Source organism: Diachasma alloeum, unplaced genomic scaffold (genome assembly GCF_001412515.2).
Source record: "Diachasma alloeum isolate Michigan unplaced genomic scaffold, Dall2.0 Dall_scaffold_00186, whole genome shotgun sequence".
Taxonomy (NCBI): domain Eukaryota; kingdom Metazoa; phylum Arthropoda; class Insecta; order Hymenoptera; family Braconidae; genus Diachasma; species Diachasma alloeum.
The window spans coordinates 239,842-261,288 of record NW_021680352.1 but is presented as its reverse complement, the minus strand read 5'-3'; the positions used below and the strand labels follow the sequence as shown (position 1 = coordinate 261,288).

Below are 21,447 nucleotides of genomic sequence, written 5' to 3'. Positions count from 1 at the left end.
ATAAAAATTATTTCTAAAAATTGCTGCATTGGAAATGTTTTTTCTAGTGATAAAACTGAGTACACAAATCTTCTTTTTACTTTCAATTAATCTACCTTGATTGCTAACGTAATTAATAAGAAATAGTGACTAACTTGTTCGCTAATCATAAAATAGATGAGTGGATTTATTTTTTAGTGATAAGATAAAATCGTTGATCAGGCATTGGTTTGTGGGGACGCAGATAACAAAAAAGAGTCTGTTGCCATTTGCGCGATGAGGGCCGAGCGAGAGCCCCGCGTTGTTAGTTGATACATTGGGTGATTCATTAGTTTTTGTGTTGATGAAATTTGAAAATGGTGGAGTATGACGGTGAGTGTTTTCTGGGTTTCGAGGGATTAAATAGTTTAATCTCTGTGGATTTTATCGTGCGATTGAATTGTAGATAGGCCGATCCAGCATGACCCGGAGTTTAAGGGCCCTCTGAAGAATCGCTCGTGCACCGATATCCCTTGTCTTTTGATTTTTGTGGCGTTCATTGTGTGCTGGATTGCTATTGGACTCTTTGGTTCGTAGGAGAGAGAACATTAATGTACTTCATATTTGCCTGATTTCGTCTTGAGATTTGCGGGGGATTATTGGGGAGATGAGTGATTTCAGGGAAAAATGTCAGAAGATATTTTACGTGGGAAATTTTCTCAGCTACGGAAAATGTTTTATGACTTTTTCTTCTAAAATCAATTGTTCTCGAGATAATTGCGAAAATGATGAGGTTTCACTCGATTTGTTCGATTCTCTCGATTTTTCTGGTTTCAATTATGGATTTATCTTGATAGCGGGTAGGTTTAGAGGAAAATCTCTCGGGGATGATTTGTAGGAAATATCCTCAGCTACAAAAAAGTTCTATGACGTTTTCTTCTAAACCCACTCATTACCGAGATATCCAAATTTTCCCGAAACATGAAAAATCGATTTCATCAAATTTCATCCATTTAATCGATCAATAATTATTGATCAATCATTAAGGAAATAAAGCCATGAGAATAATTTGTCGAGAATCTTCCCCCCCCCCTGTAAAACAAGTTTAATAACAAGTTCTAGTCAAGCCACTCATCACCTAGCTAATCACTGTCCTCAACATTAAAAATCGATTTAGCTTTATCATCCGGAGATATCGAGACCCTCTTGGCTCCAAAAGACAGTGAAGGTCGAAAATGTGGAGTGGACTCGGAGATGTCGAACAAATCGTACCTCCTCTTCTTCGACCTAACGAAATGCGATATCACTCACAAGAAGTGTTATACGCCTCAAGTTTGCCTGGAGAAATGTCCAACCGAGAACTGGGTGTTCAAAGACACCGATCCTCTGGAGGACATCAGGCAGAAGATCATCTGCAAGCCGGGAGTGGATGTCACGAATAAGGATCGCACCCACATCCAGGCGCTGATCTACGTCTCCGCGTGCGCTCCCATGTACTTGAAGAGCAAATCCGTCGTGAACAGATGTGTTCCGACGGACTTTTCCGCGGATTTCATCTCTGATGCCATTTTAGGAAAGTTGAAACAGGCAGAGGAGATCATCGGATACCTGACGTATGCTCAAGGGGTTTTTGATAAAGTCGTTTCATCCTAGTAGGTTTTCTTTTTTTTATTCATAACATTTTTTCCCGTTGATCTTTATTAACCCTCCAGTGGTCGCGCCATGGCCTCAACGCCGGCGTTTTTGTTATTTTCACGATATCTCTAGAAATGTGATGAATAACGCTCTGCCTATTTACGAGTTCCTTAAATGATATGTCCCGATGAGATTAAACACGGTAGGGTTGCCCTGTACCGACAATTTTTTTCTCAATTAATTTTTTTGTCGAGCGCGGTGAGCGAGAATGACCGCAGCGCTCACCGCGCGACCACTCTCGTAGCGGAAATTGGCGAGCGGTGTTGCCGACCCTCGTGGTAGTCCCAAGCATCGTGTGCGGAGTGGGGGGTCGCTGGCCGGTGATATGTTTATAGTGTCGTATGGCTCTGGCAACGCTGCGCTCGAGAATGTACGCACGGCGCAGCGCTTCACGCGACTAACGACGTTCAGCGAAGACGTGCGACTACAGGAGGGTTAAGGATAACTCCCTGGGTTTTGTGAGATAGGAGATAAATCTCCCTACAGTAGGACCAGCATTTCGATCTCGTCCGAAATCGTTATAAAAATTCATGATCTTTTTTACAGCAAATCGGCTCTCGGAATTGTTTGCGGTGGGGCCCTCATGTGCATTATCTACATGTTTCTGCTCAAGTGGCTAGCGTTGCCTTGCGTTCTCATCGCGATATTCGGAGTGTGCGGATTGTTCGGTTATCTTGGCTATCTGAGTTATCAGTCCTACTCGGAAACTGACTCATCAGCCTGGCTGATTGTAACTATTATTCTGGGCTCGGTCGCGGGGATTATCGCATTGCTGACGGTATGCCTGTGGCAGAGGATTTATCTGGCTTGTCAGCTGATCAAAGAGGCCAGCAAGTGGGTTCTCAATGATTTTCTACTCATTCTTCGATCGTTTTCGAGATTATGACGAAATTAGGGGAAGAATCAATCGTTTCTATTTAATTCCAGAGCCGTGATGTCCGCCCTCTCAAGTCTCTTCTTTCCGATCCTCCCCTGGCTGACCCACATCGCCATCATCGTCTACTTCTTCTACATCGGATTCCTCCTGATATCTATCGGAGACCAGGAATTCGTCATCGAGCAGTCGCCGAACGTCGTCACAGACAACTGCGTCTGTCCTTCGTGGCTCAACTACAACATCAACAGCTCCTGTGACCCTGCCCTCTTCAACTCTGAGTGCAGAGAGAATGCGGAAATGTGCGTGTCACGAGCGTGCCATCTCCGGGGAGTGGACAACCCCCCCTACATGAAGTGGATGTACCTTATCCACATCTTCGGGGGCCTCTGGCTCTACTTCTTCATCTCCGCTCTGGGGGAGATGACACTCGCAGCGACATTCGCCACATGGTACTGGACCATGAACAAGAGCGATGTTCCATTCTTCACGGTTACTGTGAGCCTCTGGAGAACGATTAGGTAAGATCGATGGGTGGAATTTTTCGGAAAAATTCCGTCAGAAAAAATAAATTGGAAATATCGCTCGGGGACAATTATGTCGAAACGGAAGGAAAAATCGATTATACGTCAATACAGGTGGTGAAACAATTGGGGGTATAGTCTCTCTCAAAAACATGTTTTGCTTTACTTATGCGAACTTTATCACACGCTCGAAACTTCGGTCAGTTACTGTACACCCGAGAGTCGGCGTAAATGAAACGCTGTATTGGCAGTTTTTGTTGTCACGTCGACAGGCCTCATACGAATAGTTGGATGTTTTCTATGATTATATTTGGGCACGAGCTCTGGTAACATGTCAATCCACTTGTAATTTCCCCGCAAACTGAACTGCAGTTACATTTTACTCTTCAATGAGGTGGCCGGAGTTTTTCCCCATTGGAAAATTCTCGGAAAATTTTTCTCCGTCAATTTTTCCTCGGGGAGACTTTTCTTGGGAATAATCTTTCAGAGGAAAAATTTTCTAGGAATTTTTTCCGGGGATTTTTCACGCTCAGAATTTTGGCCACTTGTTTTTCACCCAAAAGTCGGCGTAAATGCACCTCGACAGGCCTCATACGAATAGTTCGATGTTTTCTATGATTATATTTGAGCACGAGCTCTGGTAACATGTCAATCCACTTGTAATTTCCCCGCAAACTGAACTGCAGTCACATTTTACTCTTCAATGAGATGGCCGGAGTTTTTCCCCATTGGAAAATTCCCGGAAAATTTTTCTTCGACAATTTTTCCTCGGGGAGACTTTTCTTGGGAAAAATCTTTCAGAGGAAAAATTTTCTAGGAATTTTTTCCGGGGATTTTTCACGCTCAAAATTTCGGCCACTTGTTTTTCACCCAAAAGTCGGCATAAATGCACCTCGACAGGCCTCATACGAATAGTTGGATGTTTTCTATGATTACATTTGAGCACGAGCTCTGGCAACATGTCAATCCACTTGTAATTTCCCCGCAACCTGAACTGCAGTCACATTTTACTCTTCAATGTTCGATTGAATCGCTCAACTCAACTTGGAATGGAGCGACAATTTTTCCTGGGATGACTCCGTAAATCATATATGCCCGAGAAATTACCTCCGCAGGTGTTTTCTCGAGAGTAATTTTTCCGAAAAAATTTTTTCTTAAGGGTTTTATGGACATCCTCCCAAGCTAATTGTCTCCAACCTTCCATTCTCAAAACTCCAGGTATCACCTAGGGACAGTAGCCTTCGGCTCCCTCCTGATAACGATCTGTCGCTTCTTCCGGATCGTCCTAGAGTACATCCACCGTCAGTCCACAGCGCAAGGAGGTGGGCAGCTCCTGGGTACCTGCGGGACGGCCATCTACCGCTGCACCCAGTGCATCATGGTCCTCCTGGAGAAGTTCCTCAAGTTCATGAACAGAAACGCCTACATCGTGTGCGCCGTATACGGAAAGGGTCTCTGCGCCTCCGCCGGGGACGCCCTCAGCCTCCTCATGAGGAACATCCTCCGGGTGGTGATTCTAAACAAAATAGTCGACTGGCTGCTCTTCGCGGGGAAGATCCTGGTCACCTGCACGATGATAGCCATATCCTGGTGGTACTACAAGGAGGAAGAGGGCGATAATGAGTTCTGGTGGGTGCCCACCATTCTCGTTGGACTGGGATCGTATCTAGTCGCTTCTGTATTCTTCAGTGTTCATGCCACCGCTGTGGACACCATCTTCTTGTGCTTCCTGGAGGACTGCGAGAGACATGATGGATCGGCCGAGAAACCTTATTACATGAGTCGGAAAATTGCGAAATTGTTGAATTTGCAATAAACAATCATCTTCAGAGGGAGTTGTTTTAGAGGGAAATGTAAAACAAATTCTCTAGATAATGAAGAGGCCTTGAAATGCGGGGAAAATCTCGCGTCATGAATTCTCAGTCACAGGGGGATGAAAAAATCTGGGGGATAATTTAAAAAATTTGTTCCCTTTCAAGGCACTAGATCGGACGTGTTGACGGTGATCTGAGGAGGATAAATAATTTTTTAAAATGTTTAAAAGTGCGAGGTGGTGACAGACGTGAGCGCCGCCATCTTGTTGTGATTTACCTCCCCCTTCCTCTGCCGGAAGGGGCGTTAAAAATGGCGGCGTTCTCGCTTTGGGTTTTTAAACATTTTTCATTCTCTTCAGAACACTCAACTCACTCCATCAGATTTCTATAAAATAATTTTTTAAAGCAATCTTTTAGATACTTCAAGCCATTTTTACCAGAGAATTCATGGCATAAAGTTTTTCCTGCATTTCAGTATTTTTTTTCACTCTAGATGCCTCTTAAATTGAATTTCAAAAAATTTGGTGATAATTTAATATCACTCATTATCAAGATGATTAAAAAATCGTTGGGTCAAAATTTTTTATTTCGAATTTCCAATGTTTTCTTTTGAGATAATTCAATTTTTATGATTTTTTTACATTTTGCATTAAAAAGAATGTAAATAAAAACAGACGGTTGACATAGTTTGTCGAGTAACGTTTATTTATATCATCTCTACAGTCAAAGTTCTATTCCAATTACCAATACTCCAATAGAGGTCGAACATGCATTTTCGAAGGACACCGCAAGCAGAACCGATAACGAAGTAGTAATATAAGAATTTACGAAATTTTCTGATCTGTTGTAAAATATAACAGGAAGCTTGCAGTGGTCTGAATACAATAGAATATAATAGTCGTGCAATATGCGCATGAATGAATAATAATTTAAGCTTGAGTATATAATATTCAAAAAAGAAGCCCAATTAATTTTGGAAAAGTGTCCGAGTGAAATCGATGTAGTCCAGGGCTCCTGGGATTGGTCGTTCGGTCCTGGGATCGACGAAGGGATTCATACGTGCTACGCAGTAATCGGCCATCTCCCTCGTAAGGTTCTGAACACAAGAAAACAAAAGGTTAATTACTTTTCACAAAAAAAAAAAATTAGTGATGACTCTCATGGCCTCAATACATTCTCCATGACCTCCATAAACCTTTAAATGACCAAAACTGATCTCCACAAAACCTCAATCATTTTCATGAAGCCCTTATGAGCCCTTAAAATCTCCGTACAATTTTATATGAACCTAAATGATCTTAGTAAAACCTTCGTGACCTTCATAAACCCTCGAGTCACCATAAGTGACCTCCATAAAACCTCTATGAAACCTCACATGAATCTGCATGACCTTAACAAAACCTCCCTGACCTCCACAAACCCCCACGACCTCCCCAGACCCTCACAATCCCCAAAAAAAAAAAATACTCACAGCATAAAGTTCCTCCCTAGTGACATAAGGCCTGTCGGCAGCAGTGATGGCCCTGAAGGCGTTCTCAATCTCCTCCGAGCTCTGGACATTCTCCGTCTCCTTACTGATCATAAACGCCATGTACTCCTGCAAGGAGACATACCCATCCCTATTGGGGTCCACGATGTCCAGTATATTCTCGAATTCTGGATCTGGCTGGCCCTCCTCGACCATCGGCAGGTCGTACCCCAGGGCCCTCAGGCAGGACTTGAACTCCTGGTGATTGAGTCTTCCACTCTTGTCCTTGTCGAAGTGCTTGAACATCATGGAGAACTCCTTGAGGGCGTCCTCGGACACTCCAGACTGGTTTCTCGCCTGGATCTGCTGCTCCAAGTTGTGCTGCATCCTCATGCCCAGTTGGTCCAGCTGGTCCCACTGCTGGGCCAGGCCCACAGTGCTGTGCTCAGTGTAACGATTGTCCAGGATCAGGTGCTCCTCGAGGATGGCCCCCAGGTCCTCGATCTTCTTGAGGTCCTGTCTGCGGGCGCGAACCTCGTGAGTCTTCTTCTTGGTCGCCTCCAGCTGCTGCTCGAGGGAGCCAGAGCCCTCCATCATCGAGGTCCTGGTCTCTGCCAGCCACTGGTGGAAGGCATTGGCGTGTTTAGCGAACTCCTTCCTCAGTTTGTCGTTCTCCTCCTGCCTCTGGGCCTCCTTCGCCAGCTCCACGTCCCTCTCCTTGATGATCTTCTGGAGGTTTCTCCAGGTGTCCTCCAAGGCCTCCATCGTGAACCAGGTGTAGGGATTCGGACCCACGTTGAAGCTCTTGATCTGGCGGTCGAGAGCAGCCAGAGCTTGGAAGTCCGCCTCGGCGGAGGACAGACTCGCCTGGAAGGAGGCGTGGGCCTCCCTCAGGGCGCGAATCTCCTCGATGCTGTTGCAACGCACTGGATCTGTCAGATCCTCCTCGGCGTTCTCGAACCACGAGTTGAAGGCTGATGCTTTCTTCGCGAATGTCAGGTATAGCTAGGGGGTAACACGAAAAAAAATGCTTAATAATCATTGATTGGCGGAATAAATTGGCAATATGCTTCTGTCATCTATAATTAACTGTTCATTTCATTTTATTAAATTTAGTAATTTTATTTGAATGCTCCCTATTACTCTAACGATTGAAGATCGAATGAATAAAACCAGAAAAAATACCTCTTCAATCTGCCTGAACTGATCCTGCATGCGAAGAAGTCTCTGTTTCCTAGCATCAGAGTCAGCCAGTAGTTTCTGCCAGCGAGTGATGACATCAGCATGTCTCTTCTGAATATTAGCAGTCTGCTCGTGGCCGGCATCCACCAGTCTCTCCTTCAGAGTCGTGATGTTCTGAATGCCCTCGTGTTCGAAGGCATGTAGTCCAGCATCGAAGGTCTCCTGTTTGGTCAGTAGTGTCTGGACAGTGGAGAGATCCCTGCCAAACTCCTCAGACCTGACATGGGTCTCCTTGTCAGCGATCCAGGACTCGACGACATCAGCCTTCCACATGAACTGGAGATAAGCTGAATTGTCATTGAGTCGAGTCTTCCTCCTGGTGGCCAAAGCCCCCAGCTGTTCCAACTTGTTTCGCAGTTGATTGCACCTCTGGCCAATGGCATCAGCCCGATGATTTCCAGCCTTGATGAGGGACTCACCGGCCTCGCAGATGTCCTTGCATCGCTCCCCATGAGCAGCGAAATCCGTCTCAAAGGCTTCATGCTTCTTCAGCAGACCCTGAACAGCAGCCATTGTGTCACCGTAGTCCTCCACTGAGAGCAGCTGCTGCTTCTCGGTGATCCAGGCCTCCTCCTCCTCGACTTTAGCCAAGAATTGTTGATAAGTCAACGATTCGTCGAGCTTCTGGCCCCTGGTGGCTGCCAGCTGCTTCAACTCTGCCCAAGCCTGGTTTAGAAGCTTCAACCTCTGCTCAATCTCAGGCACCCCCAGGTTGGAGACATCCATGAGCTTCTCACCAGCCTCTTGAACAGCCTGAATGGCAGGCTCGTGACTCCCCAGCTCGGCCTCGAGCCTCTTATGCTTCTTCTTGAGGTTTTGAACGCCTGTGAGGTCCCTTCCGTAGTCGTCAGAGCCTACGAGAAGCTTCTTCTCCTTGATCCAGGACTCCTCATCTGCGATGTCTCTGAAGAACTGGTGGAGGGTGTTCGCTTCGTTGAGCCTTGCCTGGCGATGAGCTGCAAGATTCCTGATCCTCTCGTACCTTTCATTAATGCTCTGCCGTTTCTCCTGAATGCCAGCAGCATCGAACTGTCCGCTCTCGATCAAAGAGTCAGCCTGGGCGTTCATGTCCTTGATACGCTCCTCGTGAGCCTGGATGTCGGCCTCCACCAGCTGATGCTTCTTCATGAGATTCTGAACAGACGCCAAGTCCTTGCCAGCGTCCTCAGATGTCAGAAGACTCTCCACCTCTCCCAGCCAAAAGTCCAAGTCCTTGACAGCTGCGATGTAGGTCCTCTGCTTGTTGGCTTCCTTCAGTTTCAGGGACTTCTCCGTCGTCTTCTGGGTGAGGTACTCCCACTGGTCAGCGATCGATGCCAATCTCTTCTGGACAGCGTCCTCAGAGCCTGCGCACTGGTGCTTCTCGATGAGATTGCCACCCATCGCCAGAACTGATTGGATTCTGTCAGCATTGGCTGCCAGTTCTGCCTCGAATGCCTGATGCTTCTGGTGCTTTGATTGAATGTTCGCTGGGTCTTTGTAGTTCTCCTCAGTCGCCAGCTGGAGCTTCTCAGCAATCCAGTTCTCCATCTCGTCGGCGTCACGAGAGAATTGCTGGAGAGTCTGGGATTCACCCAGCTTCGATCGCTTCTCGATCAGGGCGTCCTTCAGGTGCTTCCAACGGTCCAGGACCTGGCAACGTCTGTCGTCAATTGGTTTAGCTGCGTAATGCTCAGCAGCGATCAGCTGATCAGCCAGGGTCTGCAGGGCTGCGATCTTCTCCTCGTGGGCGTTGATCGCTTTGTCAAAGTCCTCGTGCTTCTTTATCAAGGCTTCAACGTTGTCACTGCTGTCAACTGCGTCTGCACTGCTCAGGAAGGCCTCTCGGGCGCTCATCCAGTTCTCAGCTTGCTCGCAGTCGCGACAGAACAGCTGGAGCTCGAGATTCTGGTCCAGCTGCATTCGCCGCTGGATCCAGGCCTTCTCCAGCTCTTGTCTGGCTTCTGCCATCGACTCGAGCTTCTCCTGGATTTCTACGCTTGCGTAGTGCGAGGACTGCAGCAGCTGCTGGCCGAAGAGCTCGAAGGCTTGGAATGTGCCCGCACGAGCGTCAACTTCGGTTCTGTGCTCCTGGAAATTTAAGGGGAATTGGAGAACTGGAGAACTGGAGGGAAGTAGAAGATGATTTCTAGTGAAGTGGATTGTAGTACTGTTTTTGGAGGATACCTCGGGATCTGGAGGAGATGGGGAAATTTTCGTCAGGACCTTTTTTGAAGATTATGGAATTGCCGACAAAAAAGGACTGAACGAAGATTTTGCTAGCTCTGGTGGTTCGGGAGATATTCAGCAAAAACGAAAGCTGAAAATGCGTCTACTTGTCCTATTCAGTTTTTTCGGTTAAAAATAAACTGCGGATTATTGCTTTGAGCTCAGACATTCGTTCATGAAATATAGCTATTTCATGGATGACAGGTGTTAGCCAGTCCAGTAAAAACTCAAAACCCAGTCTTAAGGATATTCAAGGGCTTTGGACTATTTTTTCTTCAGTGAAATGCTTTTCTTTGAGCCCCATTTGAACACAAGTTTCCGGACGTTTTACGACAATTTTATCATTTAAACTTTGCAGATCCCAATTTGAATTTGAATATTAAACCGTTAGAAAACATTTTAAAAATCATAAAAATCTTTTAAGTCTCTGCCAAATGTAGTTTTAATGACTCTGAATATTCACGATTTTTCTGATACTTCTTACGTAATTTAATAGCCTAATTTGATGACTGAAAATGGTTCAATCTACAGTGTGACCCTTGGAAATCCTCAAACGTTTTTAAAAAAAATCACCGCACCTCCCCCAATAATTAACACAAAGCAAATTCCATGCACAAACGCTTTGGTACCTCGAGTATTCCATATCTCGCGTCAATTTCCGATCTGTAATTCTACAAGTATACCACCATACAGTGTCTGCAAGTGAGTCCCCCCGCCCCGACCAAACCCCAAGAACTCACCTGATGACGTTCAAGGAGAGCTTCAGCCCCAGTGACATCAGACGCCAGTTCCTCAGAAGCCACCAGGCCCATCATGGAGTTGATCCAAGCCATGAGATCCCTGTAATCACTCAGGAACCTCTGCAGATCGTAGGAATCCAGGAGCTTCTCCTTCCTGGAGTTGGCCTTGGCAGTGAGTTGCGTCCACTCTTCGTTGATCTCCTTCTGCTTGGCGTACGTCTGCTCGGCAGTATCAGGATGGGACTGCATCAGCCTGTTGGCTGTCTCGTCCAGCTGCTTGATCTTGTCGCCGAGAGCAGCCAGATCCCTCTCCAGCCCCTCGTGCTTCCTCTGAAGTGCCTGTACACTCCTGAGATCCTTCCCAAGGTCATCATTATTGAGCGCTGCATCCTTCTCCCTGATCCAGTCCTTGGTCTCATCGACATCCCTGTGGAACCGTTGGACTTCATGCGCAGAGCCCAACTGGCTAGCCCTCTCAGCAGTCAAAGTCTGCAGACTAGTCCACTTCTCATTCAAATCCTGAATCTGCGTCTGGATCTTGAGAGCAGCCTCAGTCTGCCCGAGACTCATCAACTGCACAGCGATCTCATTCATCTCAGCAAGTCTCACTTCGTTGGCCTTGAGGTCCGCCTGGAAGTCGTCGAACTTCTTCTGCATGACCTCCACCTGCTCCAGATCCTCGCCAACGTCCTGCACCTGCGCATGGTTCTCCTTGTCCTTGATCCAGGTGGCGAGCTCAGCAGCCTCCCTCACGAGGACGTAAGCCTTGGCTGTTTCGTTGAGCTTGTTCTGACGCTCGTGCGCCAACTGAAGAAGATCATCGTACTGTCCCTGAATCTGCGCCTGCCTGGCTGCAATAGAGCTCTGCTCACGTGCGAGATTCTGCTGGGAGGCGGATAAACCCACCTCAGGTTCAACACGTTTCACGTAGGCAGCGGGCACAAAGCCCTGGCGATCGTTCACCTCGACCTTCCACCAGTCCTTGTTGTTGGAGTTGAGCAGTGTCAGGGTGTCCCCCTTCTTCATGGACACCTCCCTCGGGGATTTCTCAGCATAATCGTAGAGTGCCACGACACACTCCTTGCCAGCAATGTCGACAGTGGGTGTCTCCTGCTGTCTGCAAGCAGCAGCCTGATCCCTCAGCGCCCCAATGGTGCTGGCAAAGGCCTCGAGATCGCTGACAAGTGCCTCGTGCTTCTTCAACAAAGCCTCCGAGCTGTCCTCGTCCTTCCCATAATCATTATTCATGACGATCGGACGTTTCTCCTTCATCCAGGACTCAGCCTCATTGGCATCAGCGAAGTACTGATGCGCCTGGAGAGAGTCGTCAAGGTCAATCTTCCTCTGGCGCGCCTTCTCCTTGAGCTGCAGCCAGTGCTCGTCGAGAGCACTCAAACGCTGGCTGATCTCGTCAGCTGCAAAGTGTCCGTCGGACAGCATCTTGGAGCCAGCCTCGCAGACAGCAGCCACCCTGGGCTCGTGGTTGTTGATCTCAGCGAGAACAGCCTGGTGCTTCTTCTGGAGGTTCTGCACACCGATGAGATCCCTCCCCCTGTTGGTGGAGGCTGCCACTGGCTCCTTCTCCCTGATCCAGGCCTCCTCGTCCTCGATGTCCCTGAAGAGCTGCTGCACCTGCAGCGAGTCCAGCAGCCTCTGCTTCCTGATGCTCATGGGGCGCTGGAGGGCAGCGTAACGACCGCCCAGCTGCTCCTGCTTGGACCTGATGTTGTCGGCATCGAAGTGCCCTGAACTGACGAACTGCTCAGCTGCCTGGGCAATGCTGTCGATTCTGTCAGCATGTGAGCCAACGTCGGCCTCCAGCAGTGCGTGCTTCTTCTGGAGATTCTGGACACTCGTGAGGTCCTTGCCGTAGTCCTCGCTCATGAGCTGGCCCTCGACCTCGGACAGCCAGAGCTCGATGTCCTCGACTGTTCTGTTGAACTGCTGCTGCTGCGACGCCTCCTGCAGCTTCGTTCCCTTCTTCTCCGTGGCTCTGGCCAGGCTCTCCCAGAGGGACACAATCTCGTCGATCCGGGATTTTATCCTCTCACTCGCGTAGTGATCGCTGTCGATCAGCTCCTGCCCGATGGACACCATCTCCTCCATTCTGGTCTTGTTGGCGTTGAGCTCCTGCTCGAAGTTCTGGTGCTTCTGGACTTTGCCGTTTAAATTCGTGGGGTCGAGGTAGCTGTCGTCAGTGGCAAACTTGAGTTTCTCGTTTACCCAGCCCTTGGTCTCGTCGCAGTCCCTCTCGAACTGCTGGAGCTTGTAGGCGTCCTCCAGCTTTCTCCTCCTCTCAGCAGAGTTGACGAGCAGAACTGATCGCCTCTGGAGGAGGGACTGCCTTCGTTGGGCGACATCGTCAGCTGCGTAGTGCTCACCCTCGATCAGCTTGCCAGCGAATTCGTCCAGGGCCTTGATCTTCTCCTCCTGGGCAGCCAGAGACTTGTCAAAGTCCTCGTGCTTCTTTATCAGGGCCTCAACGCTGTCGAGGGAGTCCCCCAGGTCCTCGTTGGCCAGGAAGGCCTCCTGCTTCGCCATCCAGGCGTCGGCCTGCTCAGTGTCCCTGTAGAAGAGCTGAAGGTCCATGCACTGTTCATAGAGAATTCTCCGCTGCTCCCAGAGAAGCAGCAGACTCGACTTGTCCTCGGCCAGGGAGTCGAGCTTCCTGGCCACCTCCTCAGCGGCGTAATGCTTTCTCTCCAGGAGTTTGTTGCCAGCGAGGGTCGCAGCGTCAAAGCTGTCAGCCCTGGCGTCAATCTCCCCCTTGTGCTCCTGATGCCTCTCGAGAAGGGCCTCTGCTCCTGCCACGTCCTTGGCGAGCTCGTCAGCTGATATTATGGCTTTCATGTCGTTCATCCACGAGACCAGGTCCCTGAAGTCAGCCAGGAATCTGTGGAGATAGTACGACTCGTCGAGCTTGAATCTTCTCTCCTTTGCTTTGGCTGTCAGGCTCTCCCACGAGGCCAGGATCTCTGCCCTCTTCGCCTGGATCTGCTGGGAGTGGTCCGCCTGGTGGATGGCAGCCAGACGATCAGCCTCGGCTCCCAGGGTCGCGACTTTGTCCTCCAGGGCTGCCAGGTCACGCTCGATTCCCTCGTGCTTTCGCTGGAGGGTCTGGACACTCGCCAGGTCCCTGCCAAAGTCATCAGAGGACAGCACCACGTCCTTCTCAGCTATCCACGTCATCGTCTCGTCTGCGTCTCGGTTGAATCTCTGGATCTCGTGGGCGCCGAACAGCTTCTCCTGACGAAGGATCGCCAGCTGCTTCAGCCTCTGCCAGGACTCGTTCAGCTCCTCCTTTCTGCCCAGGATTGTGTCGCGCTCTGGGTGGCCGTCCAGCAGAAGCTTGTCAGCCAGTTCGTTTACTTCTGTCACTCTGTACTCCTGGCTCGCCATGTCCTTCTGGAACTCGTCGAACTTTCGTTGCAGCACCTCCACGTGCTCAAGGTCGTGGCCGAACTCGTCTGTCGTGACGAAGGCCTCCTTGTCGTGGATCCAGAACATGACTTCGTCGCAGTGGCGGAGGAACTGGACCAGGACCAGCGCCTGCTGGAGCTTCAGACCCTTGTCGGCCAGGCGCGAGAGCAGCAGCTCCCACAGACGGTGCAGCTCCTCCAGGCGCTTTCGGATTAGGTCGCTGGAGAAGTGGTGCTGGGCGATCATCTCAGAGCCGGTGTTGTCCAGGAGGACGATCGCGTTAGAGTGCGCTGCCACCTCCGCCTCGAAGGCCTGGTGCTTCTGGATCTTTGCTTGGAGGTTCGTGGGGTCTTTGTAGTTCTCGTCCGAGGCCGCTTGCAGCTTCTCGTATATCCAACCCTCGAGCTCGTCGGCATCGCGCTTGAAGTACTGGAAGGAGGGGTTTATTTACTTTAGACAAGAATATTTGAGGAGCGAGAGGGTGGAATTGTTCAGGAATTTTTTGATACTCTTTTGGGAATTTCGGGAAATCTAGGGGATTTAGGGAGAAATGTCAAAAGAGCTTTTAGGTGGGGCTTGACATTCTCTACAAAAAGTGTCTCTTGATGGTTTTTGGTAGAGCTGTCCTGTTGGGAGATTTCTCCAATGGAGAGGGAATAGCACGAATAGTGTGCCTGAATGACTTGTATAGTTAACTTCATTGTAATCTTTTTTCGAGATTGTTAATGAAAATGATAATGATGGTGATATGTGATGACAACTGTGGGACTGTGAAAGTGATGAAACTGATATTGTGAATAACAAATATAAATGTAAATAATATGTTGAAAAAAAAATGATTAAAAAAAATAATAAATTGCTAAATTGAAAACTAAATTATAATGAAGTCAATTATCCATAAGATTCATTCGTAATAATTTCTATATTTTGGTTTTCGCTCAAGAGATTTTTCTGTCTCAGGGAAATAACTGGTTGCTTCTAATCTAATGAAGATTGACGATTACAAAACACTCGAACTTTGAGGGGTTGAGTTCACAGATGATAATATTTGGGGAGTGAAGAGGGAGAAGAATTGCCTAAATTATCGAGGTTTGGAGTTGTTGAGGAATTTTTTGATACTCTTTTGGGAATTTCGGGAAATCTAGGGGATTTAGGGGGAAATGCCAAAAGAGCTTTTAGGTGGGGCTTGACATTCTCTACAAAAAGTGTCTCTTGATGGTTTTTGGTAGAGCTGTCCTGTTGGGAGATTTCTCCAATGGAGAGGGAATAGCACGAATAGTGTGCCTGAATGACTTGTATAGTTAACTTTATTGTAATCTTTTTTCGAGATTGTTAATGAAAATGATAATGATGGTGATATGTGATGACAACTGTGGGACTGTGAAAGTGATGAAACTGATATTGTGAATAACAAATATAAATGTAAATAATATGTTGAAAAAAAAATGATTAAAAAAAATAATAAATTGCTAAATTGAAAACTAAATTATAATGAAGTCAATTATCCATAAGATTCATTCGTAATAATTTCTATATTTTGGTTTTCGCTCAAGAGATTTTTCTGTCTCAGGGAAATAACTGGTTGCTTCTAATCTAATGAAGATTGACGATTACAAAACACTCGAACTTTGAGGGGTTGAGTTCACAGATGATAATATTTGGGGAGTGAAGAGGGAGAAGAATTGCCTAAATTATCGAGGTTTGGAGTTGTTGAGGAATTTTTTTATACTCTTTTGGAAATTCCGGGGAGTCTGTTGCCCAGTTTTCAACAAATATCTCGGAATGTGAGCGGGCTATCAAAATTTTCGTCAGGACCTTTTTTGTAGCCCTCAATTCACTCTACAAAAAAGGTCATGACAAAAATTCCGTCATCTCCCTTAAATTCGGAGATATTCTCAATAATCCAACCGTTTTGCCACTTCGCTACTGATTTTCTTCGAATCGTTCCCGCATTTTCCTCCAATTGTTAAAAAAAATTAAAATTTGTCATTACCTGGAATCGACGTGAGTCCTCGAGTTTATCTCTCTTGCTCCTGGCCTCCGCCTTGAAATTGGAGTACCTCCCGAGCACCTGTTCCCTCCTCTCCTGAATGTCCTCAGGATTTTCGAGGATCTTCACCTCTTTCGGCGTTATCTGATCCATTATTAGACGATCACCGGACGTTGGGGACGTCCCCGAGTGGTTTACCCTGAGCAATCAAGCCCCAAAATGGCCGTCGGGTGTGGCTGAGCAACGGTGGGATCGATAAACTCTCCAGAGACGGCGTACTTTCACAAATTCTGAAACAAAAAATCACGATTTTTTCGGCTTAAACGACTCCTCAACCCCGGGAATTCACTCTACACATTTATTCACGTTGAATTCAGGAGAATTCACGGGAATCCAGGCATTTACGGAATTACTTTGGCACTCGTACCAGTAATTGATCCTTGCTGTCGCCTGCGCACGAATAACTGAATCAAAGAAGACGAAAGATGACATCAGCGCCACTTACGGTATCTGGTGACAGAGTGGGGGAATTCAAACAGAAAACACTTTGTCCGCATGAGCTCATGCGATGGGAATGTTGATTGCAGTCGATTATAATAATGGGATTTTTTTATTCGTGTATCAACCTACAGTGGATTATTTATAAACATTTGCAAGAATATTACATTTCAATTTGGCTTTGCTTGTTGTCTTTTTGAAAACAATAATTTTATCATTCTAGATTGTAATTCAGTAGCGAAGTGGCAAAACGGTTCAAGTCAATTTTGACTATTGGCCAGTTTTCAGCGAATATCCCGGAATCTAATGGAGATGGCAAAATTTTTGTTATAAACTTTTTTGTAGAGCCAATTGAGAGCTACAACAAATGCAATTACGAAAATCCCGCTATCTCCCTTAGATTCGGAAATATTCCTCAAAAACTCAACTGGGAGATAAGTCGACTTAAACCGTTTTACCACTTCTCTACTGAATTCATTATTTATTTCCTTTTATTAAATTGAATAAATTTCTTTCGACTCATTTATTTCAGATTTTCAACTAAGTTGACTGTAAGAGGTACTTGGATATTCTTAAGGTTCACTTATTTGCATTGAAGGTTAAAAAATGATAAACTAATTGACAAAATGGTGTTCTCAATTGTCAATTGAGTAAATAATTCAGAATTTTTATGTTTAATCGAACTTAATAATAAAAAAATTATTGTTCAATTCAAAATTTACGCTTATTCCGATGTCTGCTCACCAACAAATAACTGAAAACCCTCTCCCCCGCCACAAAATAAATAAAAACTCCAGCGCACCTATGATACATCATGATTTTTATTAAATTTCACCTACAAACAACGAATCACAGAACGTTACATTAGAGTTCCTTACGTCAATCCATCATAATTTTCCTTTTTCTCCACATATTACAATAGTCATTACAATGATCCCTATCATAATAAAGTCTTATTCGTTAAAATATCTCGTAATCAATGTTATGCATATCGTAAATTTACTGTATCCCTCCTAAAAATAGGTTCTGCAGTTGTCACTCCCCGTCCCTCCCACCCCAATTGGTAATAGGTACTTCATCATTGTACTTGATCCTCCCAAGGTACTCAATCCCAAAAATCCAGCCTCAAACCCTCAATCGTAATAAAAAAACAAGAACAAATCGTCGGAGCAACTGGGATATTAAGTACTGACAAACCTTTGTATTTCATTTTCAAAAAATTCATTAAAACATTTTTCACAATTCCCCCCCTCCCCCCATTGTCTCCCCATATCATCATTTAGTTAAAAGGCAACTCTTTGTCATTACGTAAAAGGCAATTCGCTTTGTATCATCAGTATGTCCTGGCGTCCCAGCTGATTGGATGTGTAAACCTGATTATTCTCCCTGCTTTTTTTTTTTTTCAAATATTAATCATTAAATGCATGTGTGGGTCGTCACAGGAGTAATTGGCAGCACAATAGGATGTCACGATTGTGACTGATGAAATAAAACCTCAATTAACAAAAAAAGACGTTATTTTCTCGCTAAAAATCCCACTTTCACCGAAAAATCATCTAGTTTTATCTTAAAACCTGAATTCCTGAATGAAGTGTCCTCACATATTTTTCAGAGAGCAGTTTTGCCTTATCCTAAAGAAAAACCATTCAACAATTCAACTAATCGTACGAAAGAGAAACGAATTTACCACAATTTTCTCGTTAATGTACCTTAAATCACTAATCTATGTACAAAAAATAATAATTAAACCTAAGGGACACGTCTGAAAGCTCACGTACACACCCCAGGGGCCAACGAATAAACTCATAATTTATTGAATTGAAAACTTACTGATAGACTATATACACACCAGGCTGATCACAGTGACTGGTTAGAAAAAAACGTCACAATAATTGGAAGCTTCAATGGTCATTATTTTGTTTATAATGTGCGTATCGATAAACTGAGCATTGATTCACTCTCATTACAAGATTAATTGGTAAAAATTGTTGTACTTTTTGTTAGATAAAAACTATCAAATTGTTGACGTTGAGAAACTGTGATCGACCGACGTGAAATATTCTTTATATTTAATATCTCACAGAGACACATCAACACTCGCCATTTACTACATAACATACAATATATATTTATATTTATATAATAATATAATATTCAATAGATACTAAATGTTTATCATCTTTATATAATATATACAGAGACAGGTGGTCTCGATAATTCTATGAACCATTAACATTATACCATTTTTTTCCCGAATTTTCACGCTTTTCTTTCACTAAGTAAAACTCTTTTTGGACCGCGTGTCAGCCAGCACCAATCGTTGGTCATCGAGATTAATTTCACTGATGGATACTAGGAAAAAAAAAAAACACCCCCTGACCTCTCAGCCCTCGCGTAAACCTTGTCACAGCCCACAATTCGTTTCATATAGTCTACAGCCCTTTCTCATCTCGATCCATCAACAATTATAAGTCCAATATACAATAAATAATTTATCGAATGTACAATTTTGCCATCATCCCCTCAAATGACGAGATAACAATTTTATATAAATTATGAAATAACAGAGGATTAGAAAATTATGAGGGGATAATTCATTTTCTCCCGCGAGATTGGTCAGGGGGTTTAAGTTTGGGGTACGTGCCACAGTGGAATTTTGTGAGTGTCGTTGCGACAATTAGCAATTATCCACAGGGGATAGGCCTTATCTCACGCACCAGTGCAATCAATCTCGATTATGTCCTTGGGTACGTCGACGAACTGATAGACGAGCCTCTGGCCATCGACTTTGGCTAGTATACCACGCTGATAGTAGTATCTCAGGGCACGTCCCATTGTCTCGTAGTTCATGTCTGGTTTGTTTTTGTGGAGACCCCACAGCCGTGACACTGCCTTGCTGTCGACGAGTTTGAAGACACCTCTCTCGCGATTTGTCCATTTTATGTAGCGGGGACAGTACTCGCGGTCCTGGAGGAGCTTCAGGAGAAATTCCCAGAGATAAGTTGTTGAGCCCTCGCGGGATTTTCGCTTCACTGCCGCACCGTCCGCCTGGCGCGCCTTCTTCAGTTTACTTTTCTTTGCCCGCGGGGGGAAACCGAGCTCCAGGAGGTAGAGATCGTCCGATACTGAGCTCGTTGCTGCCTGGATCACACTCGTCGGCACACCGCCTGGACCGCGCGGCGGCGAGGGCGTGCACGGCGCTGCAAACTGACCCCCACCGTACATCGAGTTCACGTAGCTGTTGTAGCTCTCTGATACTGGAATTATAACATTTTTTAAAGAGTTTTTTACATTCAAAATTTTTTTTTCCAAGGGCTTTTCGGTGGTTTAGGCATTTTGACCCTTGTGACCCTAGAGTGTCGAAGGGTTTATTGATCTCTGATACTGGAATTATAAAATTTGTTTATTTTTTTTTCACAAAAAAAAAAAAATTTTTTCTAGGCGCTTTTGGGGGGTTTAGGCATTTTGACCCGTATGACCCTAAAATTTCGAAGGATTCACAAGGATTTATTGAGTCCTGTGATGAGAGAGTATTTGAAATTATTTTTGTGACTTCAATACATTTAAAAAATTTTTTGACCCTTGTGACCCTAAAAATCTCTGACAACCGACTTCAAATGCCTTTGGAATTAGTTTTATCGGAGGAACTGGCCGTTTCTACTTGCAGTAGATAACACCCCCAATCTGTTTTATCATCCGAATGACGACAAGCGCCAACAGATGGCGGGTCAATACCTTCAAACCGCTCGAGACAAAGACTGGGACATGTATCGTCATTGCAATCATTACGTCGATATCACTTGGAATCTAGGACAATTTTAATGACGATATATCTCTGTCAAGAGGCATTTAACAATCGCCGATAAGACAAGTAACTTAAGGGGGCAACAATTCGTGTCAAAACACCCACATCAGAGAGACCAATTGAAGCGTAAGAAAGATGAAATCGAAGATTGCGATTAGATATGATGAGAGAGAATCTTCAATCCGATAATGCATGATCTTTGATCATTTCCGTTAATACCCTGAGACCCCATGATTCACTCATCTTTCACTTTCCCGGAAATCAAAGCCGGAGAAATTCCACTTTGCAGTCTATATAATCCCATCTCGTTGTCACGAATTTCCGCCTCATTATCTCACGAAAATAACTGTTATCTCGATTTTTTAATGCTCTTATCAATTATTATGAAATCCAGGCGATAACCTCGGTCAAATGAACAAAATTCTCGCAGTCTCTTCGACAATTTGCAACATTTTAACGGCCGCCGTCACCAATCTACAATCCAGATGATATTATATCCTGAGATGGTGTATTATCTGGGTTTTCTGGAGATGATGTACAAATTCTGATCCGATGTTGTGATGCACTATAATTTTATATGCACGGTTGAATCTGAAGGTGATATTATTTGGACATAATTATCTAGATGAAACGGTATCTACAGATACATAATGATCTGAATATTCACCGTCGGATCTGAATATATCATGATTTCTAATATTATACTCATGAGATTCTGTGCAGATGTAAATTTTCATATGATACAATCTAAAGATAATGCCCCAGATAAACTATCATCTAAAAAAGATAACCACCTGAACCGTCTGCAGATCTCCCAATAGTCGATTATCACTACCATGTCTACCACCTCGAGTTGATGCTGCACCGATCAAAAATCATCTAGATAATCCTCTCCATTACCGCATCCACAATTCATTTCCGATCCCCATAATCTCAATTGCCGCACCGAATCATTTAATAACCCCCCAAAACCCCATTACCAGACGGATATGACGGCACATCATACCCATTCCCCCAATCTACCCCATGAAAAAAGCCCCAAAAAAAAATCTAAAAAATTTATCCAACAAGAAATAAGCGAATCAGTATGTATAAGCAGGAATACAAGGCGGCAGTTGCACCAGTAGTGGGGATGAGTGCCGCCTGGCAGTATGATAGAGGACTGACCCGAGCCAAGGTTGCAACGGGTGACGCCATCCCCCCCCCCCCCC

The 21,447-nt window shown here is 45.4% G+C and overlaps 3 protein-coding genes across 7 annotated transcripts in view; 1 reads left to right on the top strand and 2 right to left on the bottom strand.

The window, feature by feature from the left end:
• Positions 1-262: 262 nt before the first annotated feature.
• On the top strand, positions 263-5,552 carry LOC107048252 (CTL-like protein 2). The gene is made up of 6 exons (XM_015271331.2): positions 263-351; positions 425-547; positions 1,136-1,610; positions 2,200-2,487; positions 2,581-3,048; positions 4,270-5,552. Exons 1-6 carry the CDS (start codon positions 336-338, stop codon positions 4,865-4,867), a joined length of 1,968 nt encoding a protein of 655 aa, XP_015126817.1. The 5' UTR covers positions 263-335; the 3' UTR covers positions 4,868-5,552.
• LOC107048251 (spectrin alpha chain) lies at positions 5,550-16,378 on the bottom strand. Of its 2 annotated transcripts, XM_015271329.1 has the most exons (6): positions 15,937-16,378; positions 10,524-14,372; positions 10,413-10,454; positions 7,519-9,645; positions 6,337-7,338; positions 5,550-5,961 (listed from the first exon to the last, which is right to left on the bottom strand). In XM_015271329.1, exons 1-6 carry the CDS (start codon positions 16,084-16,086, stop codon positions 5,833-5,835), a joined length of 7,299 nt encoding a protein of 2,432 aa, XP_015126815.1. In that variant the 5' UTR covers positions 16,087-16,378; the 3' UTR covers positions 5,550-5,832. The 2 variants fall into 2 exon arrangements, with proteins under 2 accessions (XP_015126815.1, XP_015126816.1); XM_015271330.1 differs by lacking the exon at positions 10,413-10,454.
• Positions 16,379-17,233: 855 nt separating this feature from the next.
• The window catches only part of LOC107048322 (ecdysone-induced protein 74EF), a 102,715-nt gene continuing 98,501 nt past the window's right edge, over positions 17,234-21,447 (bottom strand). For all 4 annotated transcript variants that reach the window (XM_015271455.2, XM_015271453.2, XM_015271454.2 and 1 more), the window contains one exon: positions 17,234-19,688. In XM_015271455.2, coding sequence (XP_015126941.1) covers positions 19,141-19,688 — 548 coding nt within the window. In that variant the 3' untranslated portion in view covers positions 17,234-19,140. The remainder of the gene's footprint in view (positions 19,689-21,447) is intronic.

Coding starts and splice junctions, on each gene's coding strand:
- LOC107048251 (XM_015271329.1), bottom strand. CDS start 16,086: ATGGATCAGATAACGCCGAAAGAGGTGAAGATCCTCGAAAATCCTGAG. Junction 9,646..10,412: donor CGAGATATGGAATACTCGAG/GTACCAAAGCGT, acceptor TTAAATTTCCAG/GAGCACAGAACCGAAGTTGA. Junction 7,339..7,518: donor AGTTCAGGCAGATTGAAGAG/GTATTTTTTCTG, acceptor GTTACCCCCTAG/CTATACCTGACATTCGCGAA.
- LOC107048252 (XM_015271331.2), top strand. Junction 548..1,135: donor GATTGCTATTGGACTCTTTG/GTTCGTAGGAGA, acceptor AAATCGATTTAG/CTTTATCATCCGGAGATATC. Junction 3,049..4,269: donor AGCCTCTGGAGAACGATTAG/GTAAGATCGATG, acceptor TCAAAACTCCAG/GTATCACCTAGGGACAGTAG.